This window comes from Ischnura elegans (assembly GCF_921293095.1).
Source record: "Ischnura elegans chromosome 13 unlocalized genomic scaffold, ioIscEleg1.1 SUPER_13_unloc_1, whole genome shotgun sequence".
NCBI classification, from domain to species: Eukaryota; Metazoa; Arthropoda; class Insecta; order Odonata; family Coenagrionidae; genus Ischnura; species Ischnura elegans.
The window spans coordinates 16,834,145-16,858,851 of record NW_025791657.1 but is presented as its reverse complement, the minus strand read 5'-3'; the positions used below and the strand labels follow the sequence as shown (position 1 = coordinate 16,858,851).

At 37.3% G+C, this 24,707-nt stretch overlaps 1 protein-coding gene across 1 annotated transcript; it reads left to right on the top strand.

Moving 5' to 3' along the window:
* Positions 1-674: 674 nt before the first annotated feature.
* LOC124172205 (gastrula zinc finger protein XlCGF57.1-like) lies at positions 675-3,633 on the top strand. The gene is made up of 2 exons (XM_046551627.1): positions 675-707; positions 2,185-3,633. Exons 1-2 carry the CDS (start codon positions 677-679, stop codon positions 3,435-3,437), a joined length of 1,284 nt encoding a protein of 427 aa, XP_046407583.1. The 5' UTR covers positions 675-676; the 3' UTR covers positions 3,438-3,633.
* Positions 3,634-24,707: the final 21,074 nt, after the last annotated feature.

Below are 24,707 nucleotides of genomic sequence, written 5' to 3'. Positions count from 1 at the left end.
GTCAGATACACCCTATCCAGTGATAAGTGAACTTCGTGAACTCCTGAATTGGTGCAGAAATCAAAAGTTTTTTCTTCATTGGCAAGCATTACAAACAATTAGATTAGCTATGGGGTCACCGATGTCCCTCATCCTAGCAGAAATTTATAGTAATAATTTTGAAAAGCTTCAGTTCTCTATTATACGTCATTACTAAGAAAAGCAGAAAATGGTATCGATGTGTAGACAGTGTGTTATCTGAGTGATGAGGAATGTCATGACAGCTAATGCCGTTTCTGAGAGTGCTCAAATTACAGGATAAATGCATTCAATTTAGTATGGAGGTTGAGAAAGAAGGCATGCTATGGAATGTTATGGATGTAGACCACAGACTCAATTGGATTACGTGTCCACTGCTGGTTATGATTTTTATCGTTTATAAGGATGGTAAATCAGATTTCCTTACATTTGCTGTCCTTATCAGATGATCATTGAGAATACATTTTTTATCATTAAATTACCAATTTACTTCTTGTTAACATGGAAAATATAAGCTATTATATGAGTTTATATGGTTTAAGAATTAGTTATATTTATTCACCTGCAAGGATGTTTCCAATTCCCTTTCCATTAATATTTTGGTGATTACTTTCAGTTTAATTCTGTGGAGAATGGAGAGCTGATTCAGCATCAGGCAATGGCCATGGAGTCTATGACGGAGTCATTGGGTAAGTGCTCCTAAGTGCTTGAAAATGACTCTTCACAGAAGAGACTTCTAACTAATTTTGACCAGGCAAATGTCCCAAAACTGAATCTCAGAATTCAATCAGCTTTTGCTATCCTTGCATGAAATTTTTTCATACTTTTATTCTACTTTCTATTGTACAAAAGCCTGTTATTCGTCAATATTTCTATAAATTTCACTGAAATTTTTATTTTTATATTTAGCTCGATCCCCTGTCCTCGAGGTGATGACTGGGCATCTTAACCGCTTGACTAACACTCACCCTTTGCAGGGTGGCTCTTATACGTTATTACATTTGACCTGTAAATGTTTAACTGGATTTGTAGTCTAAAATATTGGTTATACATGTAACTCTATATGGGGGGTGATTCGAGGACAACTCGCAATGGACTATAACAACATAATTTGATTGAATTCTTTGACCAGGTATTTGGACACTCCACTTGGGAAGGATGTAGCATGTGAATTTGTCATCCTTCTATACTGTCTTTGGTTTATTTTAAAAGTTCTGCAGGATAATTTAATCAGTTTGGCTATTTGCTAGTAAAATTTTCTTTATTTTTCAGTGAAATAAATCAATAATTGGAGTCAATTGCATTTCTAGGGAAACTCCTCCGTGCTTAACCAAACAATATACCCTTTAAGATTGGCTAATAGATAATAATTAAAAATTGTGAAGAATGCAAAGCATGAGATTCCAACTCCCACGTCATTTGTGTGGTATCAATAAACAAAGTTAACATGGAGCTTGTTGAAATGAGGACAAAAGGTTTGGTTCAATTTTGAAATAATGGGAAAATTTGGCATTGATACATACCCCATCCAATTCACATTGTTGTGCTCATGGAAACTGTGCTTTATTAGGTCAAACATATATTCATGGAGGAAGTGGAATATGGGAAAAAAATAATTTGGCTAAAAATAGATTTCAATGCCTTGTGTGCAAAAGTTCTAGTTCTGGAGAGTAATGACAGTAAGCAACCAGCCCATGCTTACTTAATCTTGTTAGCTAAGATTTCAAGGATATTGTTTCATCCAAAATTTTAATTGTGGTACAATAAAGTACAGGGCATTACTCTTATTGAGGGTGAAAATGAGAAGTTGAATAATTTGTATGTAATTTTACATATAACTATTAGGTAATTTTTTTCATTAGAATGCTCTGGTACCATATTCCGTAAAACTGCGCACTGGCGTGTTTTCTGGTGTAGATATTTTAAGGTTAGTGCGTAATACCTTACTGAATTTCTTTTAGCAGCAGCAGTGTGCATTTGTGAAAAAATGTATGGAAACTACCATAAAAAATTAATTGCCACATTTGTTATGTGTATGGCAATTAACCAAATGATCGGTTGAAGTTGCAACTTTCATATCTGTGTAATGAGCATTATAAATTAGGTCAACGAATCATAGATTACATTTCTGGCTTTACTTACTTTAAATATGAAATTCTTTTCTAGATCTCCCAGCTCCTGAAAGAGCCTCAGCTTTGTTTGGATTTCTTGAACCAAAAATTAGATCATCACTTTCAAGGAAAGGATTGGAGGTGATGGATGAAGACATTGAAAATTGTGTTGCCCTGCTTACTGATAAGAGAACTTTGTGCTCAATTCCTGATGATGGACAGTTTCATTCGAAATGCAGGGGTGTGTCTAAAATCAAAGTAGATAGAGCAGAAATGGCTGTTGCTGAGGAAACAAGTGTTTGTGATAATCCAGACACCACAAAGGTTTTCAAGGTCACTGGCAGGAGAAAGAGTGGCCCCAAGGCAGTCATGCGAGAAAAAAAAGACATAAATACTAGCATGATCAAAAATCCAGGTAAGCGTGCAAGATCAAAGAACAATTCCTATCATTGCTTCAACTGTGGGGATGCATTCAATGCCAAACATGATCTCATCGAGCACCTGAAGATTCATTTTGGTTCTGGCAATTTGGATATTGATGCTAAGTTGACAATCGGAAAAGATTTCTCAAGACAAGGGGTGAGACAAAAAGGAAATGGGCTTCTTAAGGCAAACTTTGGAGTAACAAAGGAGAAGAAAAAATTGAGGGGAGTGAGGAAAAGCTTCATTGTAGATGGGAAATCATTGACAGATAGTCCACAAACAGCAAAGAGACCTTATTGCTGCAATGAATGTAAAAAGTCATTCTCTTGGAAGAGTCACCTTATCAGTCACATTCGGACGCATACGAAGGAGAAAACTTATTCCTGCGGTGAATGTGAAAAGTCTTTCACTAACAAGAGTGACGTTGTCCGTCACATTCGGACTCATACGAAGGAGAAACCTTTTTCGTGCAATGAATGTGATAAATCTTTCTCTCAAAAGGGTAACCTTGTCCTTCACATTCGGACTCATACAAAGGAGAAACCTTATTCCTGCGGTGAATGTGAAAAGTCTTTCTCTTATAGGAGCAGCCTTGTCCGTCACATTCGGACTCATACGAAGGAGAAACCGTATTCATGTAACGAATGTGAAAAGTCTTTCTCTGATAGGAGCAACCTTGTTTGTCACATGCGGATTCATACAAAGGAGAAACTTTATTCCTGCGGTGAATGTGAAAAGTCTTTCTCTCTGAAGAGTAACCTTGTCCGTCACATTCGGACTCATACGAAGGAGAAACCTTATTCCCTTGGTGAATGTGAAAAGTCTTTCTCTGCTAGGAGCAGCCTTGTCCGTCACTTGCAGACTCATACGGAGGAGGTATCGTAATCATGCAATGAATGTGAAAAGTCTTATGCTACCAAACGAAACCTTGTCTTACACATGCGTGTACATAGGAAGCCTTATTGTTGCATTGATTGTGAAGAGACTTTCTCTCAATTGATTCCCCGATGAGAGAAAAATTCCCCGATTTCTCTCAATGTTTTCTCTCATTTAAAACAGTGTTAGGTCTTAGTATTAGGTTAATTAACCCCTCAACGCCGTCATGCGTACCCAGTACGCGCCCTTTAAATTTCGTATGCCGCCGTCATGCGTACCCAGTACGCTTCTTGACCTGCTGTATATAATATTTTTTCTCCGCCAGATATTGTATGTTTAATTAAAACTAATTACTCTATCTTTTGAAGAAATGTTTTTCCTCTCCAATAAAATATTCTTAGCGGCTTTATGCCTTCAAATTTTTTTTTAAATGCTTCGATAAAATTTCGTTTTAAACCAGCACGTTGACGACTTCGGTCCAAAAACTCAACGCCTTCCTTCAACTGTTCTATCATGAAAACTTCCGCCTATTCTCCTTGAGAGACGTCAACATGGGTCAGCTACTTTAGCTTGAGATATGGTATCATCTAAGCTCAATGCCTTCTCTCCGTCTTCTCCTTGTTTGTCGCCACCTCGAGCCCCAAATGTGTTTGGTCCCCCTTGTTAGTCCTTAGCGTCCTAAGCGAAGGGGCCATGTGCTTCACTCTGCATTCATTTTTTTAATTTTTTTTCTAGACAGTAATCAACGAAGATAAGATTCCATCTAAACCGTCAGCGTATACCAGGGCCCCTTCGAGATATTTTCTCGTCTCTTGAGGGAGCTTCTAAACCACGAGCTTCAGTCCACTAGAGTCATTCATGCTGTCTGGTGTGCTTTCAGGCAGTGTGTTGAAATTCTCATCGGGTGTACTTTCTGTGTTGCGGTATTTTTATATAATTGGGGATCCTACGAAAGGGAATAGTATTGAAAGGCAAAAAAGAGACTCGGAAGTCTGTTTGTGTGTTAGGTTACAATAAATTCATTGGTGGGCTGAATTTCAAGGACCTGTTATTGCATTCGTACCTAATGGAAAGAAAAAGCCATTACAAGTGGTGTATGAAGTTATTTATGAGACTATTGAATGTGGCAGTCCTAAATTCATATGTTGTTCATAGGAAAAACACGCATAAAAATTTGACTTATCATTTCGCGTGCCATTGGTCGAGGTAATATTTTTGAAATATTCAACGTCATACGAACTGTTTGGACATGACCATCACTCAATGCACAATTTAGTATTAAGACTCAAAGAAATATATTACCTAAAGACAATTCCTGCAGCTGGGAAGAAATCAAAGTCTCAAAGGAGGTGAGCAGTTTGTGCCTAATATGGGAAATGAAGAGACTGCGTGTACTGGTGTGAAAAATGTGCAGTGGGATATGTTTGGATTGCTTCAAATCGTGTCACACAAAGCAGATTTTCTAAGGTAAATCATTTGAATATTCATATATTGAAGTTTGAAACATTAGCACGTGATTACCTATATGATCGATATGGCAATAATGGAACAAAGTCAGAGAAGTGGGCGGAGTGCTAAATTTTCAAGTAGGCGAAACGGGTAATCCTATCGAAAGTATCCAATCTGTTATGAAATTTTCAACCCCAGTTAACTAAATTACATCATGTAATTGTATTTTTTAAATGCATCGAATAGAGATCTCGTAGCTTATTCGAAACCAAATTAAAATCTTTCAAAATTGAAAATTTATTCATTAGTTCATAAAAGGAGATACATAAAACAAAAAATATATTTTTCAAATCGCTCGAAAAAGTATTATATAATAGCGCATAATATTACGCAAGTTTACAAAAATTTTCAACGATACTGATCTTATATTATGAAAGATATAAATTGTTGAATGATAGTATGCCAAAAAGGCGAATTCATTTAAATCTCATCCGGCGGCTGAGATGGGATTTAATTAAATGCCCGCCGCGCTTGAGGGGTTAATTAGCGTTCATTAGTCATCAAGATAAATAATTCTCATTACTACGATAACTGCATGTTTGAAATCGAAGAATTGCCATCTAATCATCAATCAAATAAAATATTACTATAATATTCAATTAGGTCCGTGACCCTATTTCTTAATGTTCAAGTATATTTACTCTACTATATTGTCAAGGATCAATAAATTATTCATTTATCTTTAACTGCTATTTATAATGGTAGTAAAGTTTTTAAATTTTTGGCATTTTTCAGTGGACCTCTCCCCTTAAATTTCTGGTATCCCCCCAGAAATTTCTCTGAACTTCCTCCGAACTTATCCGCAGAACTTCTCCCGCTAATGACTTTTCGCGCTAAGGTTTTTCGCGCAAAGGCCCTTCGACTCAAAGTCTCGGAAACTCTTGTCTCTGGAAAATCCATTTTTCGGAAAATTCTGCCTCCGGAAATCCTGCATCTGGAAACCCAGCACCCGGAAAACCAGCCCCGAGCTCAGCCATACCTGGAGATTAAGACTTATATAGGACTACTGCGGAGGAATACCTATTCCTTGGTAATTAAGGGGAAATGGGTGCTGAGGCACCAATATGGAGTTTGGAGTGAGAAGTATTACCATAGTCCTATCACTCCTCTCTTTCCCTACAACACCTCACCCCACTATCTCTCTCCCCTCCATGTTTTCCAATGAAGCTCCCTCTGATTAGAGTGATGTCTCCAACCCAGAAGATCGAGAAAATTCCGGCCTGCACGCTGTTCCCCGCGCCTACCCCGGGTAGGATGACTTATGCTTGGCGGAGCTGCTAGTCAACAGGGGCAGATACGCAGCTGACTGAACATCGCCCTTTTTACCCCTCCACTTCTTTGCAAAATCCCTCTCCTCCACCCTGACAGGTCGTGGAGTATGCAAGCCCTCTCTTCTGCACGGGCGCTCGTGGTGGATGGATGGCGTGACTGACATGGGTGATTTTAGAAAAATTATACAGCTGGTACTTAGTTTGGTAATGTTTCCTATGGGATCATTAGTTATCCTCGTTTTTTTCTGTAATAATTCTGATTTTGAATACTTCTACTTGAAATGGATATTGATTGAAAATAACTGGTAAATATTTAGACAATTGTTTCTTGAGTGCTGATTTCTTGTTTGTGGAGTCTTTCCCTGAACCAGCTTGTGACCGACGACTGGAGTTCTCTATGTCTGGGCTTACGTGGACAATCTCCAAGATTTAACGACGCAACGCTACATTTATATGAAAGCCATTCATTTCAACACTTTTGATAAAAGTTTGAGGCACTTAGTCTCAAGAATAATTTTCTATGTGGCATTAATTCTAAATGTATGATTAAATAATGTTTGTCTGTCTGATCGATGTTAGTTCATGTAATGCTTCTATGTAATTTTTAGGAAAATGTCACGTTAATGATAATGTACGATTGATTAAGAGAGATATTAAGTATATAGTAAGTATACTATAGGGCTAACGTCATAGGAGGGAATCGTATTGACTATTTTAATTCTGAAAGAGCCGATAAATGGCCGAGTTGCCGCGGAGTTGCGAGCAAGAGGCGAGAGATCCATCGTTCAAGGTCGTTATAAATCTCTCTCTTCTCCCCCTTCCTTCCCACCCTCCCCTCTTCCAAACTCTCCTTCCGTCTTCATCGCCTCCGGCTGAGGGAAGACGATCTTCGCCTCGGACCGAGAGAATAGTCTAATAGTCTCTCTCCTACCAGCATGCGGTATCGGGACCTTGCGGCAGGGTCCCATAAGAGGGGTTCATTCACGCTTGGCGAGCTGCGTCTTCCACGAATCCTTCGATCTTCTCTTCTGCTTTACTTTCCCCATTGTCACTTAAACAGTTTTACAACGTGCAGCTGTGAATAAAGGTTGAAACGGTCACATGTACGTCAAAGATCGAAGTCTGAATGCCTGGCAGAAGAGGGAGGGAATTTTCAGGGGGGCCAATGAAATATTACCCGTTAAAAGGTCTCTGGACAAAATATTAATATTCCTGAATAAGGGAGGGCGGAGAGTCCATAAAAGAGGGCGAGGTTAAGAAAGGGCAGGCAAAACCTAATAATTTTTGGAAAAGAAAAAATGGGGGAGGGCATGAATGGATTAGAGAGTTTTGGTGTCCCATTGAGGGAATAGCGAGTGTCGGTGGTGAAGGAAGGGTCGGGAATTTACACAGGGTAATGACGCGGTAGGTGGGGCTCAAAAGGGAGTAGAAGGGAGAGGAATGCAAATCACATCGGGAAATTGAAGCGGTGCGAGTTAGCGCCGCGCAGTTGTGCGGATCCAGAAAAATGTGGACACAAATGATGTTTTGGACTTTGTTGAAACCCTCTTTTGCTATGAGAGTTATGTTGCTATATGCCTGGGGCACCACACTTCATGCTTACTTTTTTATGAAAAAAATTGAAGTTAGATACATTGCGTCATTTTTGCACTATTTTACCGGAAACGTGCTTTTTCTGTTTTTCGAAAATTACGTATTTTAGATATTTTTTTAACTTTACTCCGCCTATTATTTCGGAAAAGAAACTATGCACTATATTCATTTAGACAGTATACTATCATAAATTCTAGATGTCAACCGTTTAGCGATGTTGATGACTGCATCAGGAGTGAGTGAAGAGGAGTAAATGTTTTCGGAAAAAATCGCATAAATGTTGAGTTATACAAAAGTGACGTCGATTTGCGCGGAAACCTAATTTGGTGACAAGAAGGTACAGTATTATAAATACATAAGTTAAAAAAGCAGCTATAAGTTTTTGCAAGTAACCGAATAACAGCGATTTTTGTGCATATCCGCCGTACGTACGAGCGTCAACACGCGAGCATCAGCGCAGAGTAGTCACGTGGTCAAATGTGTCTTCCTATATTTCATTGAAAAGTATTAAAAAATTAAGAAGTTAAATTGAAAGAGAACAAATTCCCCAAGGCCGTACTCTTTGGTGGGCAAAGTGGGGAAGGGGTTGGGAAGGTAGAGGTCTGACAGGGGGGGTAAAACACGGAAATCAAGCTAAAACACTGTGAAAGCAAACAATCGCGCAGCACAAACGCTCACCTTGCAGATTTGCTCTAAGGAACAAATTTCCGCGAATACACACACACATACTTCCCAACACCCACTTTGCCCACCAAAGAGTACGGCCGTGGGGAATTAATTCTCTTTCAACTGTTCAACAGACGTAGATCGTTCATTCACTTATAAAAAGAAGTTAAACATTTTGTATTATTTTCTATTTTATCTCTATCCAAAAATACTAAATTTAACGATAAAATAATTTTGTTGTTCGATGTTAAGCGCATTTTTGACGCAGAGAGAGGAGGATAATATTTTATTTTATCGCATGCATGCACGACTTCAGTCGCGTTTTGGTAGTCTTATGATGTAAAGACTAAATGCTGCTTGCACTACTTTTGGGAAAACCCACCATTGACTTTTGTTTCTTCCGATCCGAAGTGGCAGAAGATCCGTTACTTGAACACCTGCTGCACCCAAGGGAAGTGGGAAGCGGTCCTCAGTCGGAACATTCTGCTATTTCGCAATGGTGCACCACCCAACTTGACTTGATTGCTACACTTGAGGCAGTTTGACTGCAAGTAAAACACACGTGTTAACACTAGAATGACCGGGGCAAGCCGCATACCTATAATGACCGCCAGCGGTCAATTGACCGTTCGCCCTTTTCTTGCGCTTTCTCATTCGTTTTCCCTTCATAGTTAAACGTAACGAGAATGGAAGTGTTCTGATCACCTTTTAATGTTCTGATTAGTTTCACGGTCAGATTTAGTGTTTACTTTACAAAAAATATCAATTACACCAAAAACTATTTCTTTCAAATAAAAATGTGTATCACTTGCACAGTTACAAAATAATACGTGATGTGTTTAAAAACTCAAGTAGCATTTCAGAACACGTTATTTGCTGAATTTTTCTGGGCAAAAATTTGTTTGTTAAAGAAAAATTTGCATATCCCGTTGTATTGTAACTATTTCAGTATTTAATGTGACCATTCAGAGCATTCATGAAAAATAGGAAGAATGCATTTTTTGTGCAGCTAACGCTTGAGGTAGGATTCCACAATAGATCGTAACTTAAAAGTTCATTACCGGCATTTCCTTCCGTTTAGCTAAACGCGCAAGTGGTTCGTTTGTTTGAATTCAGAAGATTTCATAAAATAAAATATTTACCTTTGATATTTTTCCAGATTTATTGAAAAGTCCTTCAAAACCGATTGTGGCCTTTAAAACGCTTTTGTGCTTCTTTGGTTATTACCTGTTGTGCAAATGTAGTTTCTATGCTTTAGGAATTTACTACTATTTCCATGTCTTTGACGCTTAATTTTTATTTTCTACCACGACAGTATTACATAATGTACGTAGAAGAGTTTTTTATTCTCAGTACCTTTATTGAAGTTTCATTTGTGACCACATGTAAATTTCATCAATATTTTTCCTATATATATCTGCATTATTTCACAATACATTTTTCATTAATGAACGAATAAAATAATAATAGTATTTATCGCGGTTGTGACGTTAAAAATTACTGTTTTCCACTAAATTAGAAGGAAGTTTCAATTTTGTTTAAACATAACTCCGAAAAATGTCACTTAATTGAAATCATGGACAGTGATAATAGCTGAAACCACATTTTTGGTATAATTGTTTTAAATTACTGCAATGCCTTCTATGGTTAGGTATTTTTTCCTAGTTTTCTTTCTAATGAAACTACAAAAAAGGCATTATCTTTCATTTGGATCTTAGAATTAACTATTTTTTTGGACTATCCTAATTTGGGATGGCGTCTAGTGATTAACAGTTTGGGAGTGACAATAGTTCAGTTCAATATTCAGCGGTATCTTTCTGAATCCTTGAGGTATAGACGTAAATAAAAAGCATTAAGTAGTCGTAAAGAAAACTTAGCGCGGGATTAACCATAGCCCAACGTTCATATTGGCATGGAATCTGGTTTAAGTAAAGGAAAAATTACCATTTGATTTGGTCAATTTCGAAATACCCCGAAAAATATCGAGCACTTAGGGTCGCAATTGTTTACTCTTTGTGATGATCATCCGATTTTTTCAAACCGAGAATGATTGAAGAATTCATGTACTCCGCCGTAATAAAAAGGTGATGGAAAAATTCTTGAACTGAGTGGTAATAAAAAGAGTATAAAATAGAGACTTATCCGCAAGCAGATGTTGATTACATTTGAGACGCTGATAGGACGTATCCCTTGAGCAAGCAGTCGAAGTTTCGATTCAGTTTTCGTGTGGTATGAAGTCATTGATTATGTTATTCAAGCCCATCTTCCAAATTCTCACCGCTCTGCAAGTATTCCAACACTCGTGGTTAAACTCATTTTCAGCGTCCAAAGATGAATGGAGAGGCATTGAGGTCGTGAATACGAATATATCTCCGTTTGGGATACCTTACCTCCCCACCGCATTGACTCTGCCTTCGTCTGTCTTTTGTAAATTAAGAGGAAAAGCCTCCAAACATACACATGATGCAGAAACCGCTTTATAGAAATGATGAGCAATGGGGTGGTTTCCTATTATTTTTTTATTGCCTAAATCGAAAGATTTTTACTCCTGGAATACGTATTTCACGCTTTTAGATTTTTTAAATGACGATATCTATTTTTCGCGATTAAATGAAAAGTGAAAATTTTTAAGCGCGCGAAAACGCGACGGGTAAGTATAAATACCGGGAAATCTCCGTACGACGTCATTCTGGTTCCCGCTGCCGCAAGTGAGGTGGCCTTAGGGCAAGGCTCTTGAGCGCTGATACAACGCAGGATGCTAGCAGTTAGCAGAGTACCCTGCTAGCTGGTAGCGCTTGGCTTAAATAAGGATTATTAATACTTTATCAAGCGAGGAAAACTTTCCGACCTTAGGCAGTTTATTAGATGATTATTAAAACGTTTCCCTGACCTTAGTGCCTAATGCATACAATGGTAACCTCAGACGATGTAAAACTCCTATCTATTGGTATAGAAACTAGGTGGTTCCTGTGACGTCAAGTGGAGTGGCATCGCATGGGCACCAGTCTGGCCTTTTTCAAATGAGGATAAAATTGATCCTTGCCAATTGTCCAAACCGGTATTTCTAAAACCAAATAATTTGTGTATTATGAATACATTAATGGTGGATAACGAATCGCAATCATTGTCTTTCGTTTTCTTTGATGAAGGAAACTACCCTATTATCCTTTGTAAGTGGAAGCACTAAAGTAGATGGGTTCACCTAAATACAAACGGGAAATAGATTTACACGTCGCACATATGGGATGACATAATTTTCTCCACATTTTTCCTATATAATTTCAAAAAATTCTGGAACTGGAAACTGAAGAAACCAACCCCATACTTATTAACTAACCCGACTCATAGTTCACATTTTTTATTCTCCTTCTTAGTCTATTGTATGTATCGTATTTTGAATGCCTTTTTCCTAATCTCATTATGTCGTAGCACATATTTATGCGAATTTATGATTTATTTACGTCTTATGCATTCCTATCTCACTTTGACATTTTTTTAAAGACGACATAATTTAGCATTTGTATGCAATAAATTTCAAACATATTTTCCATTCAACTTATAATTGGATGGAGCCATACATGATTGATTGGAGATCAATCTAACTGCGCAATTATTTAATAGTTGTAACGAAATCATATTATTCATATTTTACAGCCTTGAACTGAGAATTAAAATCAACAGGAAGAATTGTCCCGAAAAAATTATTTAGGCATTAGCAAGTGCGAATTTGTGTTTTGATTTAGTTACATTAGAAGGTTATAAACTCAATTAACTACTGCCTGATAACATAATATTTGACCCCGCCTAGTCGCAATGGAATATTTGGGATATATACCAAAGATTACGTTCTCCCAATGTAATATAACTGTGCGGTGAATGTGTCGAACGGGGGGAACAAATGGTTCTAATATAAACGAAGAGTACTTATAGTTTTGAACTGAAACGCATGTCAACTGCGTGTCAGTCTGAGTTCTGAGTCCTTGAGGTACGAGCATAAAAATGCCATTATTTATTCGTAAAGAAAACTTAGCGCGGGATCGATCAAATATATCAAGGAAACGTTCACAGGAAATATTATTACGGCAGCTTTTTTAAGTATCAGGAAAATTAGCATGACAGCTCGGTCGGAAAAGTTGAAGTACGACTTTGTTGACTTTGAAATACACCGAGAAATAACATTTTATGGGGCAATACTTACTTGCTATGAGCATACCACAAAGTGGTAATATTTAATAGTTATTTTATCAATTTCTCCATATTCTATGTTATTGTAATAAGAATAAAAGTACCCAGGAAGATTAATCCCAAAAATATTATTTTAGTTAGCTGCAAGTGCGAATTTGTGGTTTGAATTAGTTACATTCTAAAATTATAAACTGCATACACTTCGGCTAAATCATGTAATATTATCACGTTTGCAAAGTTGGAATGAATATTTACAAAAATTAGCAATCTGCCAATGTACTAAAAATATACGGTAAATTAGTTGAACGAAACGGAACAAATGTCAACGAAGAACATCTATAGTTCTGAACCCAAATTGATGCCAAGTGCACATGTCTATTGTCATGAATTAGCAGTAAAATACTCTTATTTGCTGATGACGCTGTAATCCATCGATAAATCAATGATCGCTCTGACTTTGAAATACTATCATCAGATGTAAACAACGATCATTTGTGCAACTGTGATTGGGGACTCGGACTTAATCGGAGTGAACGCACGGCGGTATATTTATTGCGGAAGTCGTCCAACTATCCACATGGTTATGCTGTGGATGGTATACGCATAAAGGCAATAGTGAAAGTGAAGTGCCTGGGAGTATTGATACCTTGGAACCTATCGTGGAGAACGTATGTATGGAATATTTGTGGCAGATCCCTAAAGAAGTTATTCAAGCGTATTATGGGAAAATTTTTGGATGAGAAAGAAAAAAATACAGATACTATTTCGCACTTGTTCGACGACACTATGAATATGGGACGATAGTATGTGGGATCCGGTTCAGAAGGAGTTAATCCGTGAACCAAACAAAATACACAGGAAAACTGCGTTAACTGAATCCGTGAATTGAATAAAATACATACGAATACTGTGCGATTCGTCAAAAAATGTTACGGGCGTACAGATAGTGTTACTAAGATGTTAAGTCAATTAGTCTGGGAGCGGCTAGAGACTCGGAGGCTGCGCGCAAGGCTGAAATATGATGTTCTCCGTGTCGCTCTTAAAGATTTCTATTCTCAATTGTTCAAGCAATCTAAATGAATAGAAGCAATACATTACGAGAGATATTTTTCCGAATGGATAAATATGGGATATCGTTTTTCTCCCGAACCATAAATGGTTTTAATAACTGCTCATCGTAATCTTGTTTTAACATTTGCTTTCTTTAGGTAGACGGCTGGTGTCCTAACAACCCCTGCCACACGCCTTTTTTTTGGGGATTGCGAAGTAGTACGTGGATGTAGATTATGGATTGAGAAAGAGGAGATAATGCATTTTGTAGACACGTTGCGAAAGTGAAGCAATCTATTTTTACGTATTACTTCAAAAACATTGCAGAGAGGTTCCAGGGATGAGAGATTATGTTTGAATGAGATTGACAGGATGGAAGCGCAGTGAATTAGAATAGCGAGAAGGAAAGAAATCCAAAATGCACGGAGCTGTGTTACTTCGATGAGACCAATGATGAAAGCCACGTGGGACATTGTCTTAAGGCCACTTTCACCGATGAATTCCATTGCCAACGAAATCCACGCGCATGATGGATTGAGCCGACTGCATATCATTTGGGAGAATTTTTAGCGCAGATAATATACGAGGTTGTGTGAATAAGTTGTCACTCCAAGGCAAACTACAGCTATATTAGCAAAGATAAGTTCCAACGAATAAAAATTTTCCATCTCCAGCCATTTTCTTGCAAGCGAAAATCAAGAAAACCCGAAAATTGCCGCCCACCTTCCATGAGTTGATGACGTCACGAGGGTTCTCGTTCGTGGTCAACCCAACTCATGGTTTGAAAGCCTAGATAATTTAGGGCTACATTTCCTTAGCGTTGGCTCTGCACGATTTTTCGAACAAAAAATATGAAATGCTAAACTCCGAGAAATTCTAAACAAGTGAAATAAGAGAAGAAAAATGTTTGCGAAAAGTGTAGTAACAGCTCTCAATACGTTAAACGACGATTACAAGTGATCACAGAACTTATAGAAATCTTTTCGGACCACTCTAATTTAAAATACGTTTTCTCTTTTTCTGCCTTTTTTGAAAGTTTTCTCATTCTGTACAAAATTATTTCCTTGTCATTCATTGCCAGTCGTGGCCAATATACCATCGACAATGAAATATAACGTTTTTCTAGATAACAGGATATTTTTAAGTAATATAAAAAAAGACCTCAGTAGACCTTGGAGGAGTACATCTACATAATACCCTGCGAGCCGCCTCTAGGGTGTTTGGCAGGGGGTGATCAATCACCAGCATGCAGCTTGCAACTGGAGTCCTTAAAGCACAATACACAGTTCAAACAACGTCTCGCATTTTAACAAATTATACAACCATATGCTGATATAAATAAAAATAAAATGAAGAAAAATGCATTAAGTTTTACATAGGATAGTAGGCTAAACTACAATCCATACAATCTATTTATGAGCTACATCGCTGCCGTTATAATCTCTTATTGATCGTGGAAAAAATGACATTCTGAATCTATCTGATCTACTATCTATCTTTCTTATTTTGTTTTTTATGATCAGATCTTCCGAAGTATATTGTCTGCCGTAAGATATGGCTAACTTCGTTGGAAAGACACTGCCCTTGAATTTATCTAAAAGATTTAGACTATTTTTCAATCTAAGGTCTGACAGATTCCCATCCGAGTTAATTTAAGAGGTCAGTTACACTAACAAGACTATAGTAACGACATTTCAAGTACCTGGCAACTATTCTTTGCACGCGTTCTAACTCTGTTACAAAGCCTTTTTCATGAGGGTCCCAAACACTGGCAGCGGTATTCTAAATGGGGTCTAACGAGGGAGAAGTAGCTAATTTCTCTCACTTTGTCGTCGCAGTTTCCTAAAACTCTTTTAACAAAACCCATTTTACGATTGTATACGAGTATATGATTGCGATGATGTTAGGAAACAAAGCTACAATTTATGCTGTTATGACCAGATAACTCAAAATGCCAACGTTGCTGTGTTTCAGAGGCCCAGCCAAGAATTAAGGCTAAGGGGGGGTGCTTTAGGCGCAACTAATACTTCGGGGTGTGGGGGTATCGCATACCCGCCACGGTAAGCAGGAGTTGCGGGGGCCCTCCTCCAGAAAAAAATTAAGAATAATGGTTAAAAATTGGGAGTTTTACGACTTTCTGAGGGATATTTGATAAATCCTAACACTATTCTTTAAGTAATACCGATCCAAATATGTAAAATGGATTAAACTGAAAACATCCTCTGAGATCTGGGGGGGGGGGGAGTTACTCCCCAAAAACCCCTTTCGCTGCGTCACTGATGCGTTGGATCCATTTCGGTATCATTGCATGTGTGTGGTTTGACACAGGCGTAGGTGGTCACACACGCACGATTCTATCCAAGGAAGGGGACAGAGAATATCCGAGAAAGATTATAAGGGGATGAGTGGGAGGAAAAGAGGAGGATACGAAGGAGATGAGAGATCAGTGGCATAACTAGACATATGCTTTGAGGGATGAGGGATCTTTGGGGGGGAGGTTTGTGGGGGCTTCGGGGGATGGGGGATGAGAGATGTAAGTGGGAGCTGGGGGCGCAGCTAGGAATTAAGTCTGGGGGGGTTAGGTGCAACTAATACCGTGGTTTGTGGGGGTATGGAATGCCCACCAGGATATGCGGTGGGTGCGAGACTAATAAATTGCGGAATTTTAAGATAAATTGTTCAAAATGGTGATTTTTACGGCTTTCCGAGGGATATTTTTATTTATCCTTGCACTATTCTATTAGTAATGTCAATCCAATTAAGTAAAATGGATTAAACTTAAAAAAACTTAGCTCTTGGTGGGGGTTTTTATCCCCCAAAACCCATCCCTCGCTGCGCCATTGGTGGGAGCTACCCACCCAGAAAACGGGGATTTCAGGAAAACTTTTGAAAAATACATGTCTGAAAATGCATTTTACATCTTTTTGTCCCTTAAAATTTAACTGTTATCAGTTGCAGTTATTATAGATCAAATCCAGACAAGATTTTCAAATAATTTTTTGATATCTCTGAGGCTTTGTTTGGGGATACATCCACCAATCCCCCCATAATTACGCCACTGTAAGAGATAAACACGATGGAGATAAGCAGAGCGACGGCGCATTCTTGAGAGATTGGATCTTGTGAAAGGGGGTGTGTTCACCATTCCAAGGCAACGCCTTCGACTATAGAGATTTTTAACATTTGGGGAAGCTTAAGTGATTTGTGTTCCAGTGAGGGAAGAAGAGGGGAGAAGACAGTGCGGAGGGAAACCCGACGGTAGTTCTCTCAAACAAACGCAAAACATATTCCACGTTCAGCGCTGAACATTTCCAATACAAGTATTTTAAAATTCCTGTTTGAAATACATTTGTAACTGTTATTTAAAATACACGAATAGCATTTAGTATTTCAAACACACATTTCTGGTATTTTCCCATCCTTAAATAAAAAATTAAATTTTAAAATACTTTTGAAATAGCTCAAAAAACACTGTTGTAACGTTATGTTTCGTAGATTGCTTCGTTTTCGTAAGAATATAAACATGTGACTCGACGTATATATATGCGACGCATCCACGAAGTATGGAATATTCTAAAAAAGGAGTCCCCACCATCGTCGTACATACTCGGAGGTACCGATTTCGAGTCGTCAGTCTGACTGTAGGCGATTGAATGAGTCGACCGAAAGAGTTGATAATTTGTATTTTCTTTGAAGAAAGGATAGGAGGCAGTGTGTAGGGAAAGACGGTGTCTTCAATGAATGAATTCATGCGAAAGGCACGATAGGTACCAAGTCTAAAAGTTCCATCCGAGGGACAGATTGTTGTGCTTCAACTATCCCTAGAAAGTAACAAAGCAGACGCCTGGAATTTAAGAGATAATAATTTTTTAATTATAGATTTTAACGGCAGCATTAGAACTCACGAATAGATTAGATGACTAGTACTGGACCTTATGTATAACTTAATGCATGTTTCTGAATTTACTTATTATTTCTAACGGTATGTTTTGCGTGATTCTAGCTTTGTTGGCAGGTAACCTTAATGAATAGTTCGCAAGTTTGGCTTTTCCATGAGTGCGTTAGTGTATTTTTTTTAGTTAGCGTGTCGTTTTTTGGACCGTGCGGTGTGCATGTGGGAATCTAATTGCATCCTGCATGCCACTGATTGATCACCCCCTGCCAAACACCCTGGAGGTGTCTCGCAGATTATTATGAAGACGTAGATGATTTCCTGATTGACTTCCGCTAGCGTAAGCATTTGGTAATGATATAGTACCCACTGAGACGACTTATTTTTTGTAATTGTTTTTATCATAGTAATCACTTTTCTGACTTTATTTTTGTATTTTCAATGCCTATTTCCACATCATATTATTTTTGAACATGGATTTTCTTGTGTATCCGTTAGTTTCATGTTTGCCTGACACAAAAAGCTTTGCTAACCGACGGTTGATTTTAATTTCCTTGTGTAAACGTATTTCTTTTTCAGTCTTTCAATTGATGGAGCGGTACGCGCTCGGCGGGAGCTCATTGAAGTGAATACTTCTGTCATATTTTATTTATAGACATACATTTTACAGCCATTTTGGGTGGATGTGGGATTACGATGGTCCGAAAAATTTTGTCGAAGTTGAAACCGCAGGTGAACTTTATTATTTGTAGACATAAAAAAACTGAGCATATATAAAACCTAAGCTTTATCGCATAAAAATAGATCATGTCAAATCTTGCTATAAAAATTGGACTGTATCTTTAAGACCACCGTCATTTTTACTGGGGCGACCTTGGTTACAATTTTGTGTTACAATGGAAGACATTGTGGACATCAGTTACATATACTACTCTTAGAGACCACTCCCAGTTATATAAACTACTACGAGATAAATTATATAGGTCCATTGACTGTGTTAAATTTGAATTCGATTCAAATGGCTTGAGGTGACTTTAAAGAAGCCTACCCCGCAATATTCGCGCCGTTAAAATAAATTTTCAATTTTGATGCGGCACGGAAGCCATCAAGGTGATTTTTCAGGTTATTTGCTTACGATTGAGGTTAAATTACTACTGTTTCGCGAAAATAAAACGCTAAGCTGCATTTGGATATTTAATTTAAACTATAATTTGGACTACCCTCATTCCCTGTCGCAGACTAGCGATTAATCACCCCGTGCCCAACATCCTATCTGGAACCTACGTAGGCTTAGAAAAAATAAGTAAAATAAATCATGGGCTTACTTGGTTGATTTTAATTTTCAGTGTATACGTATTTATTTTTCAGTCTTACAATGGATGGAGCGGTATGTGCTTTGCGGGAGCTCATTGAAGTGAATATTTTTGTTTTATTTTATTTTTAAACATATATTTTACAGCCATTTTGTGTAGTTGTGGGGTTGCGATGGTCCGAAAAAAATTTCGAAGTTGAAAACGCAGGTGAACTTTATTATTTGTAGATATTCGAAGTCTTAGCACACCTAAATCCTAAGCATTATCTCACAAAAATTTATCATGTCAATATTTGCTTCAAAATTTGGACAGTATCTTTCTTATCACCGTCATCTTTACTGGGTTAGACGACCTTGGATAGATTTCGTGTTACAACGGAAGAGATTGTGGATATCGTTTACATAAACTACTCTTAGAAACCACTCCCAGTTACATTTACAACTTATAGTTAACCCTCTTAGTGCTATCCTTCTTCTTGGGGTACTGGCGAGAAATGCGGAGGGTATTTGCATAAAATGTAGCAACTAGGAAAAATAACATTACAAAGCTATTTTATTACATATACGTAAGCATTTTTTATTATTGATGTTAAACTGGTTATTATAGACAAAATATTTTTACGTTTACTGAAACAAGATATATTAATGTAATAAGTTATAGCAAATTAAATAATGTACTACGTAAGAGCCGATATATCGGCCTGCCGCACTTTTCGCCCGAGCAGCAAAAGCCGATATATCGGCCCGCCGCACTAAAAGGGTTAAATTATATAGGTCTAGTGACTGCGTTAAATTTGACTTAGATTATAATGGCTATAGGTAACTTTTACCAAACCTACCCCACAATATTCGCGCAGTTAGAATAAATTTTCAGTATTGATGCGGTAGGGTCAAAGGTGGAGCCATCAAGGTGATTTTTCTTGGTTATTTGCTTTCTAACGAAGCTAAATAACTACTGTTTTGCGAAACTAAAACACTAAGCTGCATTTGGATAATTTAAGCCATAATTTGGACTAACCTCAATCTATCTGGAACCTATGTACGCGTAGAAAAAATAGGTCATCGTGGGCTTACTTAGCATGTGGAAAATTATTGCGGAAACTTGTTAAACTAACGGAAAATTATCCATGATTTAGTAGACTATGGAATACAGCAAAAATTCTCGAATGCGTTAGGATCGTGACAATTCGTTCCATCTGCTGTACATCCTTGCTGCTTTTTCATTCAAACCGTGCATCACCGAAGAGTTCTCCCAATCCTCGAATACTGCTCCATTATCTTCTTCAATGCCTGTCCCTCAAACCTGAAAATTCTAGTTAATTTCTCGATTTCATTTCTCCGACACAACTTCCCTCACCTCCGTAATTCTTCTCGCTCGGAATTATTGTGTGGAAAACATAAAAAAAGAATTGAGTTGATACTCTTCAATTTAAATGTTTCAAAAGTTTTTTAATAATTTTGTGTGAGAAAAACAGCGTACTTCTTTTATGGGTATTCTATTGACGACAAGTCACATTTTGCGTCTGTCAATGATAGATATAAGAAAATTTCCGTTTTTCTAAACTTTTTAGGTTATCAGCGACTTCCACAACAAGATATTGATCGACAGAGGACGATAAGGCGTGGATTTGGTTAGGAAATCATTGAGCCAAAGCATATTTAGATTATTGAAAAAATGAACTTTTCTAATAATTCCTGTCTGGACGAAAATGACAATTTGTAAATTATGGCCGATATTTGACGACTTGAATTGGAAATTTTTACTTTTCGGAATACTTGGGCATCGTCTGTCAATTGATGAGCAAATGATACCTCACTTCGCCACGGTGCAAAAATATTCTCTAAAAACAAGCCTTTCAGATTTCGCTTTAAACTTCGGTGATTATGTTCTTCAGACGGCTTTGGGGTTCAACCAGGCGATGGGAATTGACTTTGATCGAAGGTTAGGCTAGGAAGCAAATGTTACACGTGAATTTGTCAAGGTTATCCCTAAAACCTCTAATAATCGAATGAATTTCAATGACTCCTTTACATCGTGCAAACTTTTTATTGTTCTGAAGGAAAAAGGACTGTTTGACACTAGAAACCATCCGTGAAAATAGAACGGGGGAGTGCCTGATAGAATAAAGTAAAACCATCGGCATAAAACCGAGAGGAACATGAAAACCAGCATTTGTTGAAGCTGTAGACAGCAGTACATGTTCAGTGCTTTCATTGGGCAGAGGGAAACGTTTCAGCAGACAAAAAATACTGTTCAACAGCCTCGAGTTATTGGGGAGTGTGGTAAATAGATGAAAGGTAGTGCCTATGTGCCTAGTGGAAACCTATGTGATAATGCAAATTAAAATTACCGCACTATAATTCTGGGGGAAAGGGCCCTAGTTCATAAACCCATGATTGGAAGGCAATATCATTTAACTCCAATGACTGTGGGATGAGCTGGATAATTATCATTTTTACTCTTAAAATGGATTGATACCATATTATGAAAAATTGAAAAATATATTACTAGCTTTGATTAGCGATTGGATTACAAATTTTAAGGCTGGAATGGGCTATGGAGCACAGCACTAAAATGTCTCATGGCAAATAGGAAATGAACATCAGGAGGTCCTCAAGCATCTTGTTAGAAAAAATTGTCATAATTGAATCTGATGGACCATATGGGATACATATATCAAACCAAAATAAATCACTGACTCTTTTAGCCATACAAAATTTATTTTATCCGTATGGAGCATGATATGCAATATTGGAAAAGGCTCCACAACAGTTTGGCGCACAAATTAAAAAAGTCCTAGTTTAGTCATATCACATTTAATGAAATGCTATTTCTCCAAATGTGCCTTGAATGGAATTGTAACAGAATACAATATTATACCACGAAAGAAAATAATTCACTTACACAAAAAATGTGCCTACCGTTACAACCACATGATAATGGAATTAATTACTTAAAAAATAAATATATTACTCCCATATATTATCATGACATTTTTAAAAAAGAATAATAAATGTGAAGTAACATAATGCCAAATAAATGAGAACAGGTAATAATTTAAGTGAGGATATCATGCCATTCATCTCCAGAGATAAGCCAACAGATACGGAAGGGAATAATTCAGAGATGCTCAGTTTAGCTCATTGATATGCACTCATTATCCTAGGTTATCAATTACAAGTAATAATCATAGAACAATTAACATGTAAAATATGTACCATCAGACATGATTATAAAATCTTTTTTTTTAATCCACATATAATGACACTAATGCAGATTAGTTAATGAAATAATTTTATTCTATTTATATCTAATGGAACATATTAACAAAATCTGGATGGTCAATCTGGCCTTACTAACTGGAGTGGTGTAGCACAGGTAAAATCATCAATTCAGAAATATCTTACAAAAATATTTACTGTAAATGTATTTCCTATTGAATAAAACAACACTTCATTAGAACCACATCTCTGTTACTCCGAGGTAGCAGAGAGATGATAGATATTGTTTGACAAATAATAAAATTACAGAAACCAAGAGTAACAAATAACATTGCAGAAAATATAGGAAAAAGTAAAATGGTGAAACAAAATATAAAAAATACTCAAACCCATTTACCAAATGGAAGATTTGACAAATAGAGAGCCATTATAAAAAATAGGCCCTATATATACTATGAAACCCAAAGAATGGCGGCCTCACAAAGGCATGAAATAGAAATAGCTACATTTCATATAAAGATATGGGTAAAATGTTCACCCATTATATTCACTTTAATCCTTGAAATAGCAGCAATTGTGAGGATTAGGAGAAATTGACTGTTGCTAAGAAGTTAGCAAATGCCTACTATTTCGAGTACACCTAAGCTTTGTTCGCGTCGCTGCCACTTCTGCACTTTCCTGCACCTTTCTGCCACTTTTGCGTTCGCGTCGCGGAAGTTGCAAGTGACGAACGCTGTTCGCGTCGCGGGTGCAGGTTCAAAAGGTGCAACTTTATCTGCACCTTTTGCACCAGCTTAGGAGGTGGAGCAAAAGGTGCAACTTCAGGAATCATGGGTAATAGCAGACGAAAACCGGCGGAAAACAAATGGCCATGATAGAAAATTGGAAGGTATTTCATTTTGACGTTACTTCTTCGGAAATAAAACATCTGATATTTGAAATACATCTGACTGGGTGAAATATTAATAATAATAATTTTTTCAAGTGGTTAAATAGTAAACATAAGCGAACTTATAATATATAGTCAAATGAAATGGACGTTTCTCATTAAACGTAGCAAAAGTGCTTATTCAAATAAATAATACCTTAATTAGTTTTAGCATAGTAACCTATCAATAAACAATTTTCTAAAACGATTTGTTCGCGTCGTCGACTATACATTTGATATAACTCCCACGGAGGACTGATGCCAATCCAATAGCAATTTTTAAAATGGTCCCGTAGGTATATATTCTTTTCTCGTGAATAAAACGGTATCGTGTGTGGATCCATGTAGTGTTGTTAAAATGACAGCTATACCAATGTAGACAAGCACAATGGATTACTCTTCGATGAGGATGGAGTGGTATTTGTCGTTATGGTAGGTGATATTGTGATACATAAAAATGTTTTTTTGCCACAACTGACACTTAGAATTATGACTTCGAATAATATGACGTCTTTCACACCACCAATTGGTTAACCTTCTCAATGAAATGCACTGATATTCCGTTAGTTCGATTCATGAATGTTAATTAATCTTTCCGCAGTATTGATAACGAGTTTTTCATCATTTTTCACCATGATTTCTATGAAATAGATGGTAGTTTACAACGATAAAAATACTATCTCAGATTCTAGATAGGGGCAAAGTTCCTCGACGATCTTGGGAATGCAGAGGTAATACTTATATTATATACGACCCTGAGGCCATTGAAACAATTTGAATGGAATGAGGCAGCCACAAATATCCTCTCATTCATATGGGCAGTAAAGGTACGAAGGAAATGCCAGAGACAAAAATATTCGGACAATGCCTTCCAAATGACCAAATTGCCTTTGGTCATTACACTATTTCATTACGGACCACTTCGTGTTCCCGAAAAATTCGAACGAGATTAGCAAAATTGTTGGCCCCGGTGGTCACGAATCCTTTTAAAAAAGTTGTTAAGTAATTTTCCCTATCTACTGGAAGTAATCGAGTAAAGAAATTAATGCGTAATAAAAATGTAATGCCTTTGATAAAAACAACTAACATAATTAAAAGGCATATATGAAATGAAAAGGCAATTTTTACATCTAAATGGTAACTTTAGCTCATTGACACCTTAATCACACCAATTAATAAACTTAGGTCTAGGATATCGATATCAAATGTGCCATAATTGCAAAAGCTTAAAACCTTATTCTTAATAAAGGAAGACGTAGAGGCATTTGCAACGCAATGAAAATAACAAACAAGCAATAAACAAATGTGTTCAATATTAGTTCAACCAGAATCATAACAAACCCGAGTAAATCGCAACAATTACTGGAATAACATGTTATTTCTATCCCGCGGCTGAATGAAAGCTGGGAAAATAACATTACAGTCTTCATAAAAATCCTCTTCGACAATGTTTATTATAATCATGTCCCGCGCCATTTTTGTTGTTACGTTGCCGTTCGCGTCGCACGAGTTGAACCTTCCTGCACCCGCCTGATTTTCATTGCACCTTCCGGTGCAGAAGGTGCAGATGGAGCAAGCGACGCGAACAAAGCTCTAATATTATACAAAGGATAAGTGATTGTTGAAAATATATACGTGCATCAATGATTGC